Source organism: Triticum dicoccoides, chromosome 1B (assembly GCF_002162155.2).
Source record: "Triticum dicoccoides isolate Atlit2015 ecotype Zavitan chromosome 1B, WEW_v2.0, whole genome shotgun sequence".
In the NCBI taxonomy this organism is placed as follows: Eukaryota; Viridiplantae; Streptophyta; class Magnoliopsida; order Poales; family Poaceae; genus Triticum; species Triticum dicoccoides.
The window spans coordinates 154,991,474-155,012,259 of NC_041381.1; the positions used below are offsets into that span (position 1 = coordinate 154,991,474).

At 46.9% G+C, this 20,786-nt stretch overlaps 1 protein-coding gene across 1 annotated transcript; it reads right to left on the reverse strand.

The window, feature by feature from the left end:
• Positions 1-3,136: 3,136 nt before the first annotated feature.
• LOC119350253 (serine protease Do-like HtrA) lies at positions 3,137-11,826 on the reverse strand. Its single transcript, XM_037618175.1, has 12 exons — positions 11,427-11,826; positions 10,982-11,109; positions 9,650-9,680; positions 9,413-9,567; positions 8,632-8,907; positions 8,455-8,505; positions 7,889-7,974; positions 5,492-5,609; positions 5,295-5,387; positions 5,116-5,184; positions 4,921-5,011; positions 3,137-3,183 (listed from the first exon to the last, which is right to left on the reverse strand). The coding sequence occupies exons 1-12, from the start codon at positions 11,824-11,826 to the stop codon at positions 3,137-3,139; spliced, it is 1,545 nt and encodes a 514-aa protein (XP_037474072.1).
• Between the last annotated feature and the right edge of the window lie 8,960 nt (positions 11,827-20,786).

Genomic DNA, 20,786 nt, shown 5'->3' on the forward strand with positions numbered 1-20,786 from the left:
TATACAAAAAATGATTTTTTAATGTAAAAAATCATTTTTTGTATATTTATGTTTGACAAAACATTAAAAAATCATTTTTTGTATATTTATGTTTGACAAAAAATTCTGAAAGATTTATCCTAGATTCTAGATGGAAAGCTTTGCCACGCTGCAAAGGTTTGAACTTCAAAATATGTTCTATGGAAGAGAAACAAAAAAGAAAAATGTGTTTGCACGAATCGCGATGCGCAGAATGGATGGCTAGATAGAGAGGGCCCTGGTGCAGCTGTGCTATTTTATATTTTCGCCACCATTGGTTGTTCAGGGCAAACCTGGAACCAAGGTTTCCCCCTACGTCGCAAAGAGGATGGCAAAAACAACATACAGTGACGCCTTCAAGAAGGTTCACGGCGCCCATGGGCGTCGTCGTCATTTGCTCCGGTCTGAGCTTTCACTGAATTGAGCACACACATCCAGAGCATCATTGAACTAGGTAGATTGCTCACTTGCACCACCATAAGCATTGGGCCACCGCAGCCCCGTCGCCACATATTCCCGAGTCAAACAACCGCCGGCAAGATCCAGCCAACCAACGCCATGGTAGCCAGATCTGGCAAAAGTCCTAGCAGGCCCAAGCCACCATTGACGCCAGATCTAGGCGGCACTTGGCCTGGAAGCCCGTCGCCTCCGGTCGGCGAGCACCAGGCCAAAAACAGCCAAACACCACAACCACCAAGTCACTGGGCAACCACCACCAACCTCCCATCGCTCCCGAGCACCATCCACCGTGCGCCAGACGATCGAAGACGTGCTGATCTGTCCCATCCGCATCAGCTGCTGCCAGCCACGCATCCATCCGGGCCGCTGGCACACTCACCGCACTTGCATGAGGCGGGGATATGCAAGCCGCACGCGCCAACCACCATGCACTGAAACGCCACGACGGAGCTCGCAACAACACCCCACATGACAAGCACCTGAAGGTCATTGCACGTGCACAACAACTCCATCACGCCAGCACCGCCGTCCTCCCACCGCCCCCGCGCTCTAGTGACACGCGCGGAGGAGCACGGCGCCGCCTGCTGTTGTACGAGCCCCCGATCGACGACTAGCCTCCCTGGGACGTCAGAGCCCCTCTGCCGTCAGATCCGTGCGGGCTTTGCCCGGCGGAGGCCATGGGGTAGCGACGAGGGGAGTTGAAGCAAGTGATGGGGGTCTAGCGCGGGCGGGGATGTGCTGTCACCCGTGTAGACCTAGGGAGGACGACGCAGGGGGCCGTTGTCGAATCCGAGAAAAGTCCAAGGTCCATTCCAAATGGGTTGCGAAGTTATGATGCAAATGATGAGTCAGAGGACATAGAAATGGATTGCCCGGATGACTTTGGTTTGGTGGTAGTTCGAGGTTGTAATATGGACTTCTCTCAAGATAGTTTTACTTTTCAGGTATAATATTTTATAGTTGGGTCTTCATGTTTAACATCTGAATCATATCTGGTAATAATTCCTTTGTCTCGTTATTTGCAGGTTTAGGTGAACCCCAAACTCATATTAGCCCTAGTGCTCAAAGAAGTGAAAGGCTGAGGCTAGCTACAACAAAATGGATTGCTGATGCAATTTTGGACTGGTCAAAAAATGATTCTTCTCTTGGTGGTAAAGCTTTGCAGAAGAAACTCGAAGAGAAGTACCATATCAAAGTTCCAGATCACAGAGAGTTCTATTGCAAGGAGATGGAACTGAATGGGATATACGGGGAGTGGAAAGATAGTTTCCACTTGCTAAGTTGCTATACACACTTAAGAGTGAGATCAATGCTTGATATGGTTCATTTCAGTGCTCTTTCTCTTGGTATTGTTCACCACATGCCTGTGATCGTTCTCTTCCAATCTAGGTTTTGTATCGTTATAGGTGAAGTCTGTCACTTAACTGAAGTCGCAGAGTGGTAGGTGGGCGTACAGCCTATGCATTTCATATCAGTGGCATTACTTCCCTTGCATTCTATAGATAGATAGATGGGCAGAACACTTCTTTTAGATTCTATTCTAGAACAAACTCTTCTGTTAGCTTTGCACTCTAGTCTTTTTGAGCAAATTATTAGACTCACGAATCAAAAGGAGCTTGCTCAGAAGAGATAGATGCATCCAGCCTCTATTGTTCTTGCGTGGAAACTTTTTTGTTACGACAGTGACTATGAATTCCCAATCTTCTCCAACAGAACTCTCTCACTGAGGAAGCAGTCAGCATTCCTAGTATGATCCACTCATTCTACACCAAGAGATTGTTTGTGTGACCGAAACCATGTTGGAACAGTTTCTTAAGAGGGTTTAGACCACAGATTGCTGTAGAATCAACTGCTCAAACAGGTAAATTTGGAAGACAATTCTGCGGCTGTTTGTGGTATTGATGGCCAAAATTGGTTGTACCCAGTAGCCTATGGTGTTATGGATGCAGAATTCACCGAGACCTGGACTTCGTTCATAGAGATACTACAACAAGTCACTGGTCATCCAATTGATCTAGTCATTCACACATATGGATGCAAGAGGCTGAAGAGTGCATCCGATATCATCTTTGCAGGAGTGCAGCATAAAGAGTGCACGAGCCACCTCTCTACTTGTGTTTTGAAGAAGTCCAAAGGGCCTTTGTATGATGATAACTTATGAGACAAATTAGTGGTCATACTTAACTCCCTATGAGACATGCTTGATTTTGCAGTGCACATACTTAACTCCCTATAAAGCATATTGGCTACATGGAGAAAATCTGTGCAAAACCTAAGGTGAAGAAATACTTGGATGAACACCACTCAAATTATGGCAGAAGGTCAATACATTCTAGGAGAGTTCTTCAACAGTAAGGTCAGGGAATTAGAAGGTCTGCCCATTCTTGATTCTTTGGATGCCACTAGGCAGCAATTAATGGAGAAAATTGACCGCGTGCAAGGATTGCAACCAAGAAATTTGAAGATCATACAATTCTCCCATCGGTTTAGAAGGACCTTAATCAAAAGAAGTACAAGTCTAAAGCTAAAGATTGGTCAGAAGCAAAAGTTTGGAGGCAGAAGCATATGCAGTATATACTATTGCCATGTAAAAATGTTGGTTCCAGATGTGTAACTGCGAGCATGTAGTTCTAATGTTCTTTTAAACTTGTAATGACAATTATGCAGTTCCACTTACAATGCCAATTATGCAGTCCTCATATGATGCTTTGGAAAAAATTGTAATGACAGTTACAGAGTCCTGATGCTTTTGAAAGTAGACTTGTGAGATCTGATGCTTGAAATGACAAGTGCGCAGACCTGCACCTTTGACGTAAGGTGTGTGCACTGAGATGGTTTTTGTGTGCTACGTCTGCCTAAGGGTATTTTTCGTCTTTGCACTGGGAGGAGTCCGTAAAAAGAGATCTGAAGGATTGGAGTATCGCCAAAGAACTAGCTATGGACAGGGGTGCGTGGAAGCTTGCTATCCATGTGCCCGAACCATGAGTTGGTCGTGAGACCTTATGGGTTTCACCTCTAACCTACCCCAACTTCTTTGGGACTAAAGGCCTTGTTGTTGCTGTTGTTGTTGTACACAACGCCCAACTACATGATGATGTCAAAGAGAGGTCGGGGTAAACCGAACTTGACATGGGAGGAGTCTGTAAAGAGAGATCTGAAGGACTGAAGTATCACCAAAGAACTAGCCATGAACAGGGGTGCTTGGAAGCTTGCTATCCATGTGCCACCAGGGGCGGCCCTGGGGGTATGGCGGAGGGGCGATGGCCCAGGGCCCAGGCCGGTGGGGGCCCATGATGCAGGATAAATACATAGTATAGCCAGCAAAAAATAGGCAGGAAAAAAAACTATACGAGAGAAAAGAAACAAGATGGGCTAGGCCTATCAGATAGCTAGGCAGCGATAGCGAAGCGTACGGCAGCCAGACGAAAGGCACGGCCAGAGATCTCATCGTTTTCGCTAATTCGCTTGTGCCTTCGTCGCTCGTTGGTTCGTTTTCGTGACTTCGTCCTCTCATCGGCCGTCGGCCTGACTCTCGGTGCCTCGGCCGCCGCTAGTTGTTGTCGTTGTACGCGTCCCACGGCAGTCCGACAGCCCAGCCATCCGACATCCGGCAAGGTGGCAATACTTATACGTACGTGAGCCGTGAGTGCACCACAATACGTATGCATCCATGTGCCATGTTCCTGATCTATTCCCCGATTCAAAGCCCATTTTTAGTAGTTTCTTTTATTCTTTATTCTTTAGTACGTATTCAATTATTCATCCATCCATGATTGATCCTAATTTTTTGTCATTTTGTGTACATGTCTAAGATTCCAATCATCCGATGTATAAATTTCTAATTCTTTGTATCCTCTTTTCATCATAATTTTAGGACATTTGCCTGCCATGTTACCTAAGAAGATGCATTTGTGGCGTGCTGAAAAAAGGAGAAAAATGATTTGAAAATTTAACCACGGAAGAGTTCTTTCAATAAGTACTTTACATCTTCAAGCAATGTTGATGTTATTGGAGAAGAAGGGCTAAAAACTAATCCCGAGCACATATATGGTCTTAGCCTCTTAGGACATAGGGGCCCATGTCGGCGAGTTCGCCTAGGGCCTCCCAAAACACAGGGCCGGCCTTGTGTGCCACAACCATGAGTTGGTTGTGAGATCTTATGCGTTTCAGTTCTAGCCTACCCCAACTTGTTTGGGACTATATAAACATAAAAAGACAAAGGCTTTGTTGTTGTTGTTGACACAACGCCCAACTACATCAAACTAGGGCTGACCGAACAGTGACGACATATGGTGCCAAAAGTAGGGCACATGGTGAGAGTAACTGATGGCAAATGTCTATCCAAGAAAAATGGCATAATGCATGTCTTGAGCGGAGATTAGTGCCACAAATGTGAATTTCCCACTACAAAACGAAGGAACTTGGTTGGCGAAGGATGCATACCTCCTCTCACAATGACTTCTGCGTCATCAGATATTTTTACAGTTAATGTTTTACTTCTCCAAAGACTTCTGCGCATATGAAATACCCAAACCTATACAGTAAAAAATTGCATATTCTTAGTGCTAACATACGCCACAAACAGAACAGATCAAACAAACAAAAAAAAACATAATTGAAACATACAGGTAAATTCACCTCAATATCCACCTCAGAATTAAGGCCACTTGATCCTTCCACATACTTACTCAGCAACATGTTCTCTAGCTAACAACGCCAACAATAAATAGCAAAAATTTAACAAAATAACAGAATGTAACACAAACCTAATTTATTTCTATTTTACTTGAAACCTAATAAATCAATAGCGCACCCACCTCAACGGTGGTAGAGACGTGTTTTCCATTTAAGCATTCAATGACATCACCCACTCGAAATCCAAGTTTCTCAGCGGGAGATCCTTCTGACACCTAGATTCAGTTATCAAAAATAACCACTCAATACGCATGAGAAGATAAAAATCCTCAGAAGTGACGCAAAAATTTATAGAAGTGGCACAAACATTTATATATACCTCTTGAACAATAAGACCACTATCAATGCTACACTTGACCAATATTTGCTCGATAAGAGGAGGATCTAAAAGCTTCATTGCAGAAAACTTCAATCCAAGGTGGGGTCGAGACATGCGCCTATACAAACAACCATTTAATGAAAGAAACAATACCATAAGATGTAACCCTTTTAAATGAGTCATTTCAGTTAGGAACCAAATTATGGCTATCATATCATAAGATTGCCGATACTACCACAAATATTTGACATCGATAAAGTTCAAAAATACTCCCAAAGGATGTGTAAACAGAATGACATATACAATAGAACCAAACCAGAACGACATATTACAATAGAACCAAAACAATATCAAGTTTTTATTACATCAAATATGTCCAAACAGAACGGCATATTACAATAGAACCAAAACCTATCGAGTTTTTTTATAAACAATGCACTGATGAACATCTTCAAATTTATATCAATAGAAGATATTAGTTCCTTTCAAAGAGGAATCAGTAGGCATAACAGGGTATCAAGGTTAAGATAAAAACATAACTTCTCACCAAATTTTACGTCCGCACAGTTGCCATAAAATAATATTGATAACACATAGAAGTCCATAAAACAACAATTGATTTTCCCATAAAGTTCTCATAAGGAACCATTTGCCAAACTTGGTCAGTGTGGTTCTATTCCTGCTTCTATCCACATAGGCCATATGACGGTCCATCACCTGACCTCACTTGTACATATTTTTTGCTAAATAATCTCTTGTGCAATCTATTTAAACATACTCACTACAAACATAAAACACGACAACAAACGCATTACTGAACAAATATTTTTTTTATGGTCATTATTGCATGAGGCAAGAGAAAGATAAAAACAGGACAAACCAAACTTAACAATATCCTTTCGACATCATGATAGTTTAGATATGTATAGGTCATACATGATAAAGAGAATGACATGGCAATTATTTTGTAGTTCTACTTCCTTTGGCAGGTGTTTGCAAGCCGAAGCAAAATGTAGGAGCGCCACATGAATGACTGCTGCTGGTGAGCATTGATTGACACCTGACTACATCCAACTTTATTATGCCTTTGTGTACCCATCCATGTTTTCGAGTCGAACCACTAGTAGCGACTAGACGTTGATGGACCTACAATTCTCTGCCGAGGAGCGAGCGCTCTTCTTCGCGTCCACCACGATGACCCTCGGAAACGGAACGCCATATTTCTGGGAAGACCGCTGGATAAATGGGCAGTCCATTTGTGAGATCGCCCCAACACTTTACAACTGCATACCCAAGCACCGGCGCAAATCCGGACCGTCGCTGAAGGACTGCAACTCTGCAAGGCCATAGCTGGGCCAGGGACATTCATGGGGCCCTGGGCATACACGAGATTGGCCAGTACCTTCAAGTCTGGCTGGCGATCGAGCACATAACGCTCTCGGACACCCCTGATCAGCTAGTTTGGAGATGGACGGCCTCCGGTATCTACTCTGCTAGCTCCTGCTATCTTGCCACCTTCCAGGGATCCACGACTTGCTTCTCATGGAAGCTCATATGGAAGAATTGGGCGCCGCCACAAGTGAAGTTTTTTCACTGGTTGGACAACCAAGACCGGTGTTGGACGGCCGACCGCTTGGCTAGACGCGGTCTCCAGCACCAGCCACGATGCCCACTCTGTGACCAGGCTTCCGAGACGATGCGCCACCTCCTCTTGGAGTGCCCCTTCGCCAGGCAGACTTGGCATGAAATCCTATCCTGGCTATGGATGACCACTGCAGGGCCAAGCCACGAAGATTCACTCATGGACTGGTGGCTACAGGCCAGGCAAAACACGCCGACACTGATGCGTAAGGGCCTAGCCTCCATTACTATGGATGATCTGGAAACAGCGCAACGAATGCATTTTCGAGGGAGCCCAGCCCCTGGTTCAAGTCCTGGTCTCGAAGATCAAAGAGGAAGCCGAGCAGTGGGCAAGAGCGGGTGCCCATGGCCTTCGCGTCATTCTGCCGTCCAACTGGGACGTGCACTAGTTTCACTGATCCTCATTTGTACTTGACCTCCTAGGAGGATTGTATCAAAACTCTACCTTTGCAATGCAATGAAATGCAAAGGTCCTTTGCATTTTCTCGAAAAATAAAATTGTATGTTTGTAGTTATGGGATCCAGTTTCAATAAAACACACAATATAAACTGCCATTCAGGTTTTCTTGCAAATCGACACGCATCGATTTACTACAACTTGGGATAAACAGAGAAATTATGTACTTTTCACATACTAACCATACACATGGTCCCAACAGTGTAATGAAGGCACGTGTAATGAGCACAAACAGCCAAAAGTTTGAGATACTCATTCTCGGTAAATCTAATAAGTAGACTGCAATAAGACCAGCTTACAGTATTTGCTTGTTCTCGGTACCTCTTTTGCGCAATCCACAATGTATGCTCATGCATGCATGCAAAAGCGACACATACATGTATAGCTCTAAAATATGGCACATAAATCCAAGCAACATGTTCACCATTGATGTTGGTGTGACATGATAATCCAAGTCATAAGTACGGTACGCAATGCCAGGTGTAAGTAGCACTCATTTGTATGTTTGTGCAACTTTATCATCAGATGCTAATTGGGTTTTGGATTACTACCAAGTTGAGGACACATGCAACGCGTCCAATGGCAACAAGCCTGGGGGCAGCTATCCCCCATGGCAGCAAACTATATTTGAAAGAAAATACAACAAATAACTTGACAGGAAATCGAAGTGGAACAACTCAACGTAAGAGTAAGAACCATGGGAGAGGCGTTTAACTCTTAACAGTAAAAAAATAGTAGAGAAGATTATTTTAATAACACTAAGAAAGAACTAAAAGAAAAGACAATACCCAAATTTCTTCCACAAATGCAAGCACTTGAGCAAAATGGATGAAGGAATAATAGACCCTCTCGTGCTGTTGCTGACCATTCCCACAATCTTGCCATCAAAGTCAATAACTGGCCCTCCATTGTCATACTGGAACATATGTATTAGCAACATTAAATTTTGATACCAACATTTTGCAAAATAAAACAACAGATGACATTATCCAAATAACAAAAGAATGTAGACAACAATCTCAGAATAAATTACAATCTGTACCTTAGGATGCTCATCTGTGCCATGAACATACAGATAGTGATGCCGTTCAAGCAGGTTGGGATTCAGATATTGCACCATACCATGACCTATCGTTAGAAATGAACTTTCATCTCTTCCGAGTTCAAACACTTCTTCAGCACTTTTCACGTCATCATTGAAGGAGAGCAACTGGACAGGTTCATCTACTCTAACCTCAAACATAGCAAGATTGTAGTGCTTCTCGTAGTACAGCATGGTGGCCTTCTCAGTAGTGGCATCCCGAAAGTGAACAAAAACCTGAAACAGAAGTTGCGAAATATTATGTTTTAGATATTTTTCTTTGTTCGAGAACCAATGATGTCTTAGAAGTTAGAAAGAAAAAATTTGATGACATTTATAGTCATACCCATGTCTTCTTAAATTGGTCAGCATCTCCCACAAAGCCACATGTGGATGCAATGCAAATTACTCTTTTAGCTCCATTGAATTCACCATCTGTATAAAATAGATAGTGACTACATTATGCATGCATGGTTTACCAAAAAATTATATCGTTATTTCAGTGCTAGCTAATTGTATCATTGTGTCAGCCAACATACTTCACTTTAACACTTCCCTAATTCTAGTGTCAGAAGATAGAATATGTAAGTGTAACTGTGGATGGAGTTATGTTAAATGTGGACAGGACTAGCTACCTTACGCCACAAATAAAATGAGTTAAGTAAGGTCGAACTAGTATGAGACTACATGTACAAAAAACAAGTGAATACAAACTGCTATTTTCCTATCCTTAACAACTCACCTTGGCCTTGGGAGCATACTCATCTTTACCTAGCCAGTCATTTGAGGATGGGGACTTCGTGCGAATCAGATGTGCAGTAGTCAAAACAGTACCTTTTTTGTTCTCCTCATCCCAATCAACCCAAAATCCAGAGCATCGTGTTAGCGAATGACGACCTGCAAACGCATGCATATATGAACAAGGAACAACCTATTCTCGCAGCGCTGCTAACAAATAGACATGACATAATTATCATACCAACAGAAGATGAAAGTCCAATAACTGATGGCTTGGTAAGCGGAGTCAAGATAACTACCCCCCTCCCCCCTCCCCCCCGCGCCGCCACCCGCGAGGCGGCCGGGGCGGGCGCTAGATCCCTCCGCCGCCGGTTTCCCCTCCTCCTCCCTCCTCCCTCGCCGCCGCCGGGGGGCGTGGCCGGGCTTGGCCTGACCGACGCCGGCGGCGGCGGGGCCCTGCTCTTTCTCCTCCGCGCGTTGGGGGCGACGCGGGTCCCTCCTTCGCGGGCGGGCGCGGTGCGGGCGCGGGGCACCGCGGCGCGCGGCCCTCCGGCGGCGCGTGGTGCAGCGTGGCCGGCTGCGCGGTGGAGCGCGCCTCGCCGGGGCGGCCGGTTCCGCTTGGCAGGCGGCGGGGGCCGCGGGCGGCGTGGGCGGCGGCTGGGGTCCGGCTTCGGGCTGCTGGCGGCTGTGGTGGTTCCTCTCCGCCGTGGGCGTGCGGCGGTGGTGCGGCTCGGCCGGTGGCGGTCCGGCGACCTGGTGATGGTGGCCGGCGGTGCGCGTGGTGGTGGTGCCTCCCTTGGCGGCTTTCGGTGTGGGGAGGAAGGGGAGCGGCTTGGACAGGGGCGGCGGAGCCGACGGCGTGCCGGCTGCAGCGCGAAGGCGGGAACTTTACGGGCCTGCGTTCCCGGCCGGGCCTGTGCGGCCACGGGCCTGGTGTGTTCCTGCCATTGCGTCCGGTCAGCTACCGTCTTTGGCGGTGGAGGTGGGGCCCTCCCGCGTGCCGACGGTGCTGCTGCCTTGTCCCGGCTCCTCTTCTTCATCGTGCCGACCATGCTTCACGGTGCCGTGGTGAGACAGCGTTGAACGCTTCGTGTCCGGGTGGCACAGGGTGAGGGTCTATTTGGCGGCGAGCTTCGGAGTGCCTGAGTTGGAGGTTGGGATCGGGAGAAATCTCTGTTGGCTTGGCCGACATCGACGCGGTGGCGCTTGTGGGTGCCGCCAGACCTTCCTGGAGGGCGTCGGAGCTACCCTTCCTCTCTCCTCACCGTGTACCGGGGGAAACCCTTGGCAGCAGCGTCGTCTTCGTCGCGTCCCTTCTTGGAGGTGTTGATTGGTACCGGTGCTTCGGTGGCTCGGAGTCTGGTGGGAGTTCCCCGGTGGGTGCAGCGGCCACGAGGCTTCTTCGTTTCTTTGTCGATCCGCCGTTGTCAGCATTTGTTTCTCTTGTATTTTCTCTTTCTTTTCTTTTGGGCGTGACTATGCTGCTTCCGCCCCAGCACTTATCGTTGGATGTTTCGGTTGGTTGCTTTGTATACAAAGCGGGGGGAAACCCTTTTTCGGTAAGTCCAATAACTGATGGAGCAGCAGCAAGCACTGTCTTTGTTGTGGATTCGCGGACACGAAGAAGCTTAGGATTAGTACTCAAGCATGTGGGCGGTTTACACGTGTGCAGATAAAGAGTCGGCAGTTCCATTTGGCGACCTGCAAGAAGATCAGCAATCAGAAGTTAACACTAACATGCTAAACTGTCATTTGATTTCAGCAGCATTCAGAGGATATGTCGCTTCGCTAAGTTGAACTTCACAATAGGCGGCACATGTGCATATCAGAAAAATAAACTGCGTGGAGTGGCATATCCTACGATCTCTAGGACAATTCGTTGGTTTAAAATTGTCTCGATTTCAAGATAATCTGCAAATGTCTCCTGTTCTTGTCTCTCACAGGCATACTAGATAGTATACATGATAACGACAGGACGTGAAACATTAAAAGGAATGGAGGGTACTTGAACAACAAACCTAATTTTTCATCGTATGCATCGTGTATATCTTGAATGGCCTTAAGCATATCCAGATCTTCATATAACGCATCCGGAATCTGCGGCGCGCGAATTGGGGAGCTGCCTGCAGATGAGACCCCATCCTCTTCCTCCTCCTCCTCCTCCTCATCCCTGGTCCTTGTCCGTTCCTTCGATTTCTGGTTGGCAGCCGCCCCCCTCTTTCTCTTACTTGTCGGGGACCGCACGGGTGGTTCCTGTGGCGATTGGGAGCCCGGGGGCTTCCGCCGCGCACGCACCAGGGCCATCGACCGGGTGGTCGTCGTGGGTGTTGCTGAGACGGTGGAGCTCCGGCCGCGGCGGAGCGCGAGGGTTGGTCCGGACCCCGACGCCTCTCCCTCTTGGGTGGCGGCTTGCGGCATTGCTGACCTAGCGAGGGTCGGGCCGGCGCGGTCAGCAAGAGAGAGGACGGAACTTCCCGGGCCTTTACGATCGCCGGCGGAACTCAGTGCTGGGGAATTGAATTTTACTAGCAAAAGAGTCCCAACGGAAGAGAAAACATAACGCACACTCCCAACTCAACAACCATCACTCAAGACCATAATAGGTCCATCTCCTTTATTTTTTACGAGGCATCATATTTGTGTTGCTGCTTATCCTCCTTCTCACCCTTGCCGGCGATGGTCTCGGTGTTCACACAAAACAACAAAAAACGTGTGTTGAATATGGTTAATCCTAAGGTGTCTCTTTCTCCCTCTCTCCTCCCTCTCTCTCTCTCTCTCGCTCGCTTTCTCTCACTCTCGCGATGAGAAATCTTTTGTTTTCCCTTGCGACATTTTTTAGAGGTATGCACGTGTAGTTATTGATATTTTCTTTTCCGTATATAGTTATAGTGGGGTATTTATTTGCAATCCGGATCGCCGCCTATATGAAAAAATGGATCTTGCGCTATAAATTATAAGTTTGCTTCCATAACAATATTTTAAAAATATTTAACAGGTAAAACTAAAATCATATTTAGATTCCACACATTTTTCTAATAAAATTTCATATATATAATATGTTAAAATCGAAGTTACGGTTTAAAAGATACAGATAATTTAGAAAATCATTTGGTTTGACTCAAATACATTCCAAAATAATATTTCAAAATACTTAACAGGTAACAATAATCTCATATTCATATTCTACATATTTTTCTAATTAAATTTCATATATAACATGTTTAAATCGGAGTTACGGTTTAAAAGATATGGATGATTTTAAAAAGTATTTGTTTGACTTAAATATGATCTGCGGATGAATTATCTAAAACATTAGGGGGGTTTTCGAAAAATGTAAAATAACGGTTCAGGTGTGACTTAAATCCGGACGGCGGGTTGATTTCAAGAAAAGACAGAGACTTTTATGTAAAATACAAAAATAACGCTTCGTTTTAACTTAAAACAGGACTGCGGGTTGAATTCTCTGAAATAGAGGGACTTTTTTGAAAAAATGCCATGACGGACGAGGGAAACCCAATTTACTTTATTATTATTGAATTTTATTTATGGTTTTGCTACGGCACATCTAAGAGTATCTCCAGCCGCGCCCCCAACATACCCTTCCTACGCAACTTTTTTACGCCGGCGCCGAAAAAATGCCCCCAATACGCCGAATTCCACCGGCTCGGCCCGTTTTTGGGTCCGGCGATCGCAGGCCGAACCCGGTGCACTGGAGGCGCTCGGGGGCTCCGGTGCAATGGAAAAGCGCACCTGGGGCCACACTGCCACGCGAAAAGTCGGGCCGACCGTTCAGATTCGCCTCCGACCCCCCCCCCTCCCCCCGCGCTCGGCCGCCACCTTGCCGATCCCGGCGCCGTCCATCACCCACCACAGCTAGATAGACCATTCTTCGCCGGAAAAGAGAAGAGGTTTCGCCGAGGCAGCCTCTCCGACGCCGTTCGGGCAACTTTTCCGACGTTCCGGCCGCGCATGAGCTGTACACCGGCGGGTGTGCGCCCACCTCGCCCGCAAGGTGTTCGGTGATTTGCCTGACCCGGCAATGGACTCGGACAACGAGGAGGCGCTCGCGGCGTTGCTGGAGGAGGAAGCCGAAGCCGACATCCAGGAGCAGGAGCATCTCATGGTGCTCGCCGCCCTCGCCGCCTGCTCGCGAGCAGTGAAAAGCCGCGGCGAGGTGGCTCGGCGCCGGGCGGGTGAAAGCAAAGAACCAACATCGTCTGGAAGGCTACTACATGCTCTACTCAGACTACTTCGCCGACGCTCCATTGCACGACGAGAAAACATTTCGCCGCCGTTATCGGATGAGCCGAAAGCTTTTCCTCGGAATTGTGAATTCCATCCGGGAGTTCGACAGCTACTTCAAGTGCAAGAAGGATTGCACCGGCACACTTGGATTCACCTCAATCCAGAAGTGCACGACAGCTACGAGGATGCTTGCATACGGAGCTCCCGGTGATTCACTCGAGGACTATGGGCGCATGGTCGAGTCCACCGCCATTGAGTGTTTCTACAAGTTTCGCAGGGCAGTGGTGGCAGAGTTTGGACCGCAATACTTGCGAACACCCAATGCGGAAGACACTGCTCGGATCCTAGCATAGAATGCAGCAAGAGGATTTTCTGGGATGCTTGGAAGCATCGACTGCATGCATTGAAAATGGAAGAAATGTCCATTTGCTTGGTAGGGGTTGTAAAAGACGCCAAAGGCGGTTGCAGTGTGGTACTTGAGGCAGTGGCCACACAGGACCTCTGAATTTGGCACTCTTTCTTTGGGATGCCAGGAACTCACAATGACATCAACGTCCTGCAGTGCTTCCCTGTCTTTGTCAAGCTTGTTGAAGGTCATTCTCCTCTGATGAACTTCGAGGTCAATAGGCGGCACTACAACAAGGGGTACTACCTAGCTGATGGCATCTATCCAAGATGGTCGATATTTGTGAGGACTATCTCAAACCCTGTGCTAGGAGGCAAGAATGTCTTCTTTATGAAAGTTCAGGAGGCTTGCAGGAAGGATGTCGAGCGAACATTTGATGTGCTCCAATCTCAATTTGTTGTTGCCTGGTACCCTGCTCAGACCTGGTCGAAATATCAAATGTGGGAGATCATGACTTGGTGTGTCATCTTGCACAACATGATCATTGAGAGCGAGTAGGAAGATCCAGTGTTTGACACAGAACCATATTACAGGCAGGGTCATCTTGCCCAAGTTGATCACCAACTACCGGTAACCTGGACTGCCTACCTCAATATGCGTCAGGAGATCTGAGACCCACAGGTGCATCAAGAACTGCAACACGATCTGGTGGAGCATCCATGGAGGCTCAAGGGCGACGTCGGGAATGAAGCGTGATGAAATATGAGTTTTTATTTGTTGAACTATATAATTTGTATTGAAATATTTGTTGAACTATTTGATTTCTATTGATTTTTTGTGATGAACTATGGAGGCAAAAACACGTCGAAACACATCGAACTATGTGATGAACTATTTGATTTCTATTTGTTGAATTATTTATGAGAGAATTCACGCCGAACCGCGTCGAATATGGACCGATTCACGCAGATATCGGGCTGTTTTTGGACGAAAGTGGGTCGAATAATGGGCCGAAACCGGCACCTGGGGGCGACGGCTGGGTGCCCAACCGCCCCCAGAGCTGAATTTGCCGTCGGCTCACCCCCAGGCGGCCATTTTTATGCCTCCTGGGGGGTAACGGCTGGAGCTGCTCTAAAGCACATGTAGACGTGCCCTATCTATCGCACATCTAAATAGTGAAACTGGATCCTCTAACATTGTGAAGGAAAGTCACGGTGCTACAGTGTTTGTCTAGTGTAAAATGAAGAAGGAAAGTTAGGGACTGTTAGTAGGTAGTTAGTAGGTTGTTTACTGTTGGTATTTACTATAGATATAAATAATATAAAATTAATTTTAGTTCATCATCAATTTGTTTGTATGTAGTTACTATAAATGTACATGGTAGATCATCAATTTGCAAATTAATTTAAATCGTTTTAGCCATAATCATATGGATAGAAAGAAGGAAAATTACGGTATTATAATTTCTCTAACTTTCCTTCTCAATGTTAGATGATCTGGTTCCCTAAATAATGTGTCTTTAATTTTATGTGAAAAATCATACAAGTATCTTTTTTCCAAATGATAATGCCCGAATGTCAAGTTTTAAGATGTCGGCCCGAATGATGTTTCTATCATTCGATTTTTTGACACGAACCACTGACCAAGCCACTTGCCACGTCATTTTTTTCCTTGTTCGGGAAAAAAGACGTCGTCGTCGTGAACGCCCTGACCTCTCTTATCCACTTCCCCATTTTCCCCATTAATTGCTCACTCACGGCAAAGTGAATCCCACCCCTCTCACCACGAGACACAGAGTAGTGTAGTGATGTGCTGACGACGAGGCTCGTCCCTGACCAGATCCCACCACCGGAGCGACGGCAGGGGTCGAGGACGAGGAGGGGAAAGAGTTCATGAAGGTGTTGCTCGTGAGGAGTGGCTGCGACTGCTCCCGGCGGACCAGTTTCATCCAAGGTCATGGGAGCTCAACGGTGATTGAGGACGAGGGGGAGAAGTCCGCGGAGGTGCTGTTCGCGGGAAGCAGCGACGACTTCTACCAGCTGACCTTTTCAGTCACGGCCAGGGGGGTTCCTTTGTTGCAGCGGCACGACGACGATGTTGTCTGTGAGGTGGAGACGCAAGGGAGTCGATGGCGGTCGGGGAGGCGGCGGCGCCGTACTCCTACACTGGAGGCAGGCGCGTGGTAGCGTGTTACTGCTGAGTTCAAGCGTTGGTCGGGAGTGCGCCCCCTCGAGGAGCAACGCACTGCGGTCGCCAAGCTGCAGGGTGGGAGTCGGCACCTCGTCGTCCGCCTCCACGTCATCGAGATTGATGGGGGAGACCAGGGACCAGCTGGCCGCCGTTAACGACGGGGATATGTGTAGTGCCCGGGCCTACTACCCCTGGTGACCCCCATCACCGTCTCTCATCACCGATGCGGCGGCTGGACAAACTGAGAGGATGAATGTTGAGGTGCTGCATGGGCTCAAGACAAGAACTTTTAATAAGTTGCAGAAGTGCGGCAGACGCTAGATCGACGAGCTACCGGTGGTTCTTTGGTCCCTCCGTACGACACTGAATCGAGCCACCCGCCAGATTCCCTTCTCCCTAATGTATGGGGCAGAAGCAGTGCTCCCCACGAAACTCATATATGGGTCACCTCGAGTACTTGCCTACGATGAAGTAGGGCAAGAGCAGCCACGACATGACAATGTTGTGCTCCTCGAGGAAGATCGTCTCTAGGCTGTTGTGCATGATGCATGCTACCAGCAAGCCATGCGCTACCATCATAGCCGCAGGGTTCACGCCCAGAGCCTTGAGAAAGGCGACCTTGTCCTTAGGCACGTTTAGTCCACCAAGGGTTCCAATAAGTTGACGCCAAAGTGGGAAGGCCCTTACCGGATAGTACGAGTCACCTGACCTGGTGCAGTCCATGTAGAGACCGAAGATGACATAAAAATGCAAAACTCATGGAATATTGAGCATCTTCGCAAGTTCTACCCATAAGGCGCGGTTGCCGGGCTCGGCCCCGGCAACCACCTTTTGTACAAGCATTGCCGATGTGCATGTAACCCTTTGTACAAAGCCAAGTGCAGACCATGTGCAAAGATAATAAAATGAAGCGCCGACGCCCTAAAAACTTGCTTGCATGTTTAGCTTGAGCATATCTTCGCTACGATTACAACAATGCTTAGCATGAGCCGATTAATCCTTCTACAAAGAGATCATATGCAGCTGTTTTCCCCCCTTGTGCTTGTTTGGTTCACAGCAAGGCCTTCGCTGTGGGTGAACTTCCCGAAAGGAAAGGTGAAGGGCAAGCTAGCGCACCGACCCCCGGCAGCCTATCGCTACCGGAGACAATAAGAAGAGCGGCAGATGCAACTAAGTTCGCCTCACCACCCATAATGTGCCTCTGTATGAAAAACTTGAGCCTGAGAAAACCGAGTCACTCCCAATTTTTGTGCTCCCATCTTTTTGGTCTGGAGCTTCTTCGGTTAGAAGTTGGTCGTAGTAGCAGTTGAAAGGAGCGGACGAGGGGCCTGTTCCCATCCTCGCTCCTACCCCACCGAGGCAAGGGCGTAGTGGTAGCGGAGGAAGGGGACAACAAATTGTGCTGCCGGGGAACATTGTTTACTTGAAAGTATTGAGGAATCACTCCTTAGCATGAACATTACACATGCACATAGTACCCGACAAGCATTCTTTTTCATTAATACACAGATAAACAAGTGACGATCTGATAAGTCTCCAACGTATCTATAATTTTTGATTGTTCCATGCTATTATATTATCCATCTTAGATGTTCTATATGCATTTATATGCTATTTTATATGATGAAAGGATCGATATAGTTGACTAGAGGGGGGGGGGTGAATAGGCAACTAACAATTTTTAGCTTTTCTTTACCAAATTAAACTTTGCATCAAAGTAGGTTGTCTAGATATGCAACTAGGTGAGCAACCTATATGATGCAACAACAACAAGCGCACAAGCAAGTAAGGGAAAGACCACAATAAAACTTGCACAAGTAAAGGTAAGAGATAATCAAGAGTGGAACCGATGGAGACGAGGATGTGTTACTGAAGTTCCTTCCCTTTGAGGGGAAGTACGTCTCCCTTGGAGCGGTGTGGAGGCACAATGCTCCCCAAGAAGCCATTAGGTCCACCGTATTCTCCTCACGCCCTCACACAATGCGAGATGTCGTGATTCCACTATTGGTGCCCTTGGAGGCGGCGACCGAACCTTTACAAACAAGGTTGGGGCTATCTCCACAACTTAATTGGAGGCTCCCAATGACACCACGAAGCTTCACCACAATGGACTATGGATCCGCGGTGACCTCAACCGTCTAGGGTGCTCAAACACCCAAGAGTAACAAGATCCACAAGTGATTAGTGGGGGGAATCAAATTTCTCTTGGTGGAAGTGTAGATCGGGGCCTTCTCAACCAATCCCGAGCAAATCAACAAGTTTGATTGGCTAGGGAGAGAGATCGGGCGAAAATGGAGCTTGGAGCAACAATGGAGCTGGTGGATAGAAGAGGTAAGTCTTCTTGGAGAAGAAGACCCCTTTATATAGTGGGGGGACAATTCCAACCGTTACCCACCACTCAGCCCGCGACCCGCGGTACTACCGCACCTCTGAAGCAGTACTACCGCACGGGCCTACGGTACTATCGTGAAGGCTCGCTGTACTACTGTGGGTGCGGCAGAGCCTGGACCCGACCAAATGAGTACCGACAGGGTGCGATAGAACCGCTGGCGCGGTACTACCGCGATCCTGTGCGGTACTACTGCATGGGAACCACAGTCCAGGCGCAGTAGGCACGGATATAAAAAATTACATCCGTGACTACAACCGCTGATAATTTATCCATGCAAAAGTCCGACATGGTACTACCGCAACCCAGGTGCGGTACTACCGTGTAGGGTGCAGATGTAAAAAATTACATCCGCCCCTATCTCCACTCATGTCGTTGTGTTGTGCCTGGCCAGGCGGCACGGTACTACCGCGCCGGAGCACGGTACTACCACGCTGGGCGCGGATGTAAAAAATTACATCCGCCCCTACTACCGCTTGCGCAGTAGCGCTAGGCCAGAGCTCACGGTACTACCGCTCAGAAGGAGCGGTACTACCATGGGCGCCCATGGTACTACCGTGCCGGAGCCCGGTACTGCCGCCGATGCCTGCGGTAGTACCGCTCTGGGGAGCAATACTACCGCCAGCCTATGAACAGCAACACTAGGAGTCCTTCATTCTGCAGAGAGACGGTGAGACGGAGAAAGCTCCAAAGAGCCAAAGGAAAGGCGGTGCAAAATGAATGTGTGTACGTGAGATTCCACCCAAACCTTTCCAACGCGGACCCCTCTTAATAGTACGGCTTTCCTACGACTCAAATCCACCAAAAAGAAACATAGAGAAATGCCGTCTTCAACAATCTTCGAGGGGCAACAAATCGTCTTGTGTTCAGTCATGATATATCTGAAAAGCTCAATGCACATGATTAGTCCGCAAAAGCATTGTCATCAATCACCAAAACTACTAAGGGATAAGTATGTCCTCCATGACGAGGAGGGAGTAGTTCACCCTCAGGGCTGAGGGTATGTACCAGTAGCTATGTGTTTGATCTCTCTCTCTCTCTCTCTCGTGTTCTTGATATGGCACGATCTTGATGTACCGCGAGCTTTGCTATTATAGTTGGATCTTATGATGTTTCTCCCCCTCTACTCTCTTGTAATGGATTGAGTTTTCCCTTTGAAGTTATCTTATCGGTTTGAGTCTTTAAGGATTTGAGAACACTTGATGTATGTCTTGCATGTGCTTATCTATGGTGACAATGGGATATCACATGATCTACTTGATGTATGTTTTGGTGATCAACTTGCGGGTTCTGTGACCTTGTGAACTTATGCATAGGGGTTGGCACATGTTTTCTTCTTGACTCTCTGGTAGAAACTTTGGGTCACTCTTTGAAGTTCTTTGTGTTGGTTGAATAGATGAATCTGAGATTGTGTTATGCATATCATATAATCATACCCACGGATACTTGTGGTGACATTGGAGTATCTAGGTGACATTAGGGTTTTGGTTGATTTGTGTCTTAAGGTGTTATTTTACTATGAACTCTAGGGCTGTTTGTGACACTTATAGGAATAGCCCAATGGATTGATCGGAAAGAATAACTTTGAGGTGGTTTCGTACCCTACAATAATCTCTTTGTTTGTTCTCCGCTATTAGTGACTTTGGAGCGACTCTTGGTTGCATGTTGAGGGATTGTTATATGATCCAATTATGTTATTATTGTTGAGAGAACTTGCACCTAGTGAAAGTATGAACCCTAGGCCTTGTTTTCTACCATTGCAATACCGTTTGTGCTCACTTTTATCATTAGTTACCTTGCTGTTTTTATATTTTCATATTAAAAAAACCTATATCTACCATCCATATTGCACTTGTATCACCATCTCTTCGCCGAACTAGTGCACCTATACAATTTACCATTGTATTGGGTGTGTTGGGGACACAAGATACTCTTTGTTATTTGGTTGCAGGGTTGTTTGAGAGAGACCATCTTTATCCTACACCTCCCACGGATTGATAAACCTTAGGTCATCCATTTGAGGGAAATTTGCTACTGTCCTACAAACCTCTGCACTTGGAGGCCCAACAAAGTCTACAAGAAGAAGGTTGTGTAGTAGACATCACGATCATACAGAGTACAAGCATGGGTAGAGGATTACATAATTTGAACTAAAAACTGGCAAATGCCTACATGTTTTAGATTGAAAAACGATAAGTGCTATGTAAT

Coding starts and splice junctions, on each gene's coding strand:
- LOC119350253 (XM_037618175.1), bottom strand. CDS start 11,826: ATGCCGCAAGCCGCCACCCAAGAGGGAGAGGCGTCGGGGTCCGGACCA. Junction 8,506..8,631: donor GCACAGATGAGCATCCTAAG/GTACAGATTGTA, acceptor CATATGTTCCAG/TATGACAATGGAGGGCCAGT. Junction 5,012..5,115: donor ATTCTGAGGTGGATATTGAG/GTGAATTTACCT, acceptor TTTACTGTATAG/GTTTGGGTATTTCATATGCG.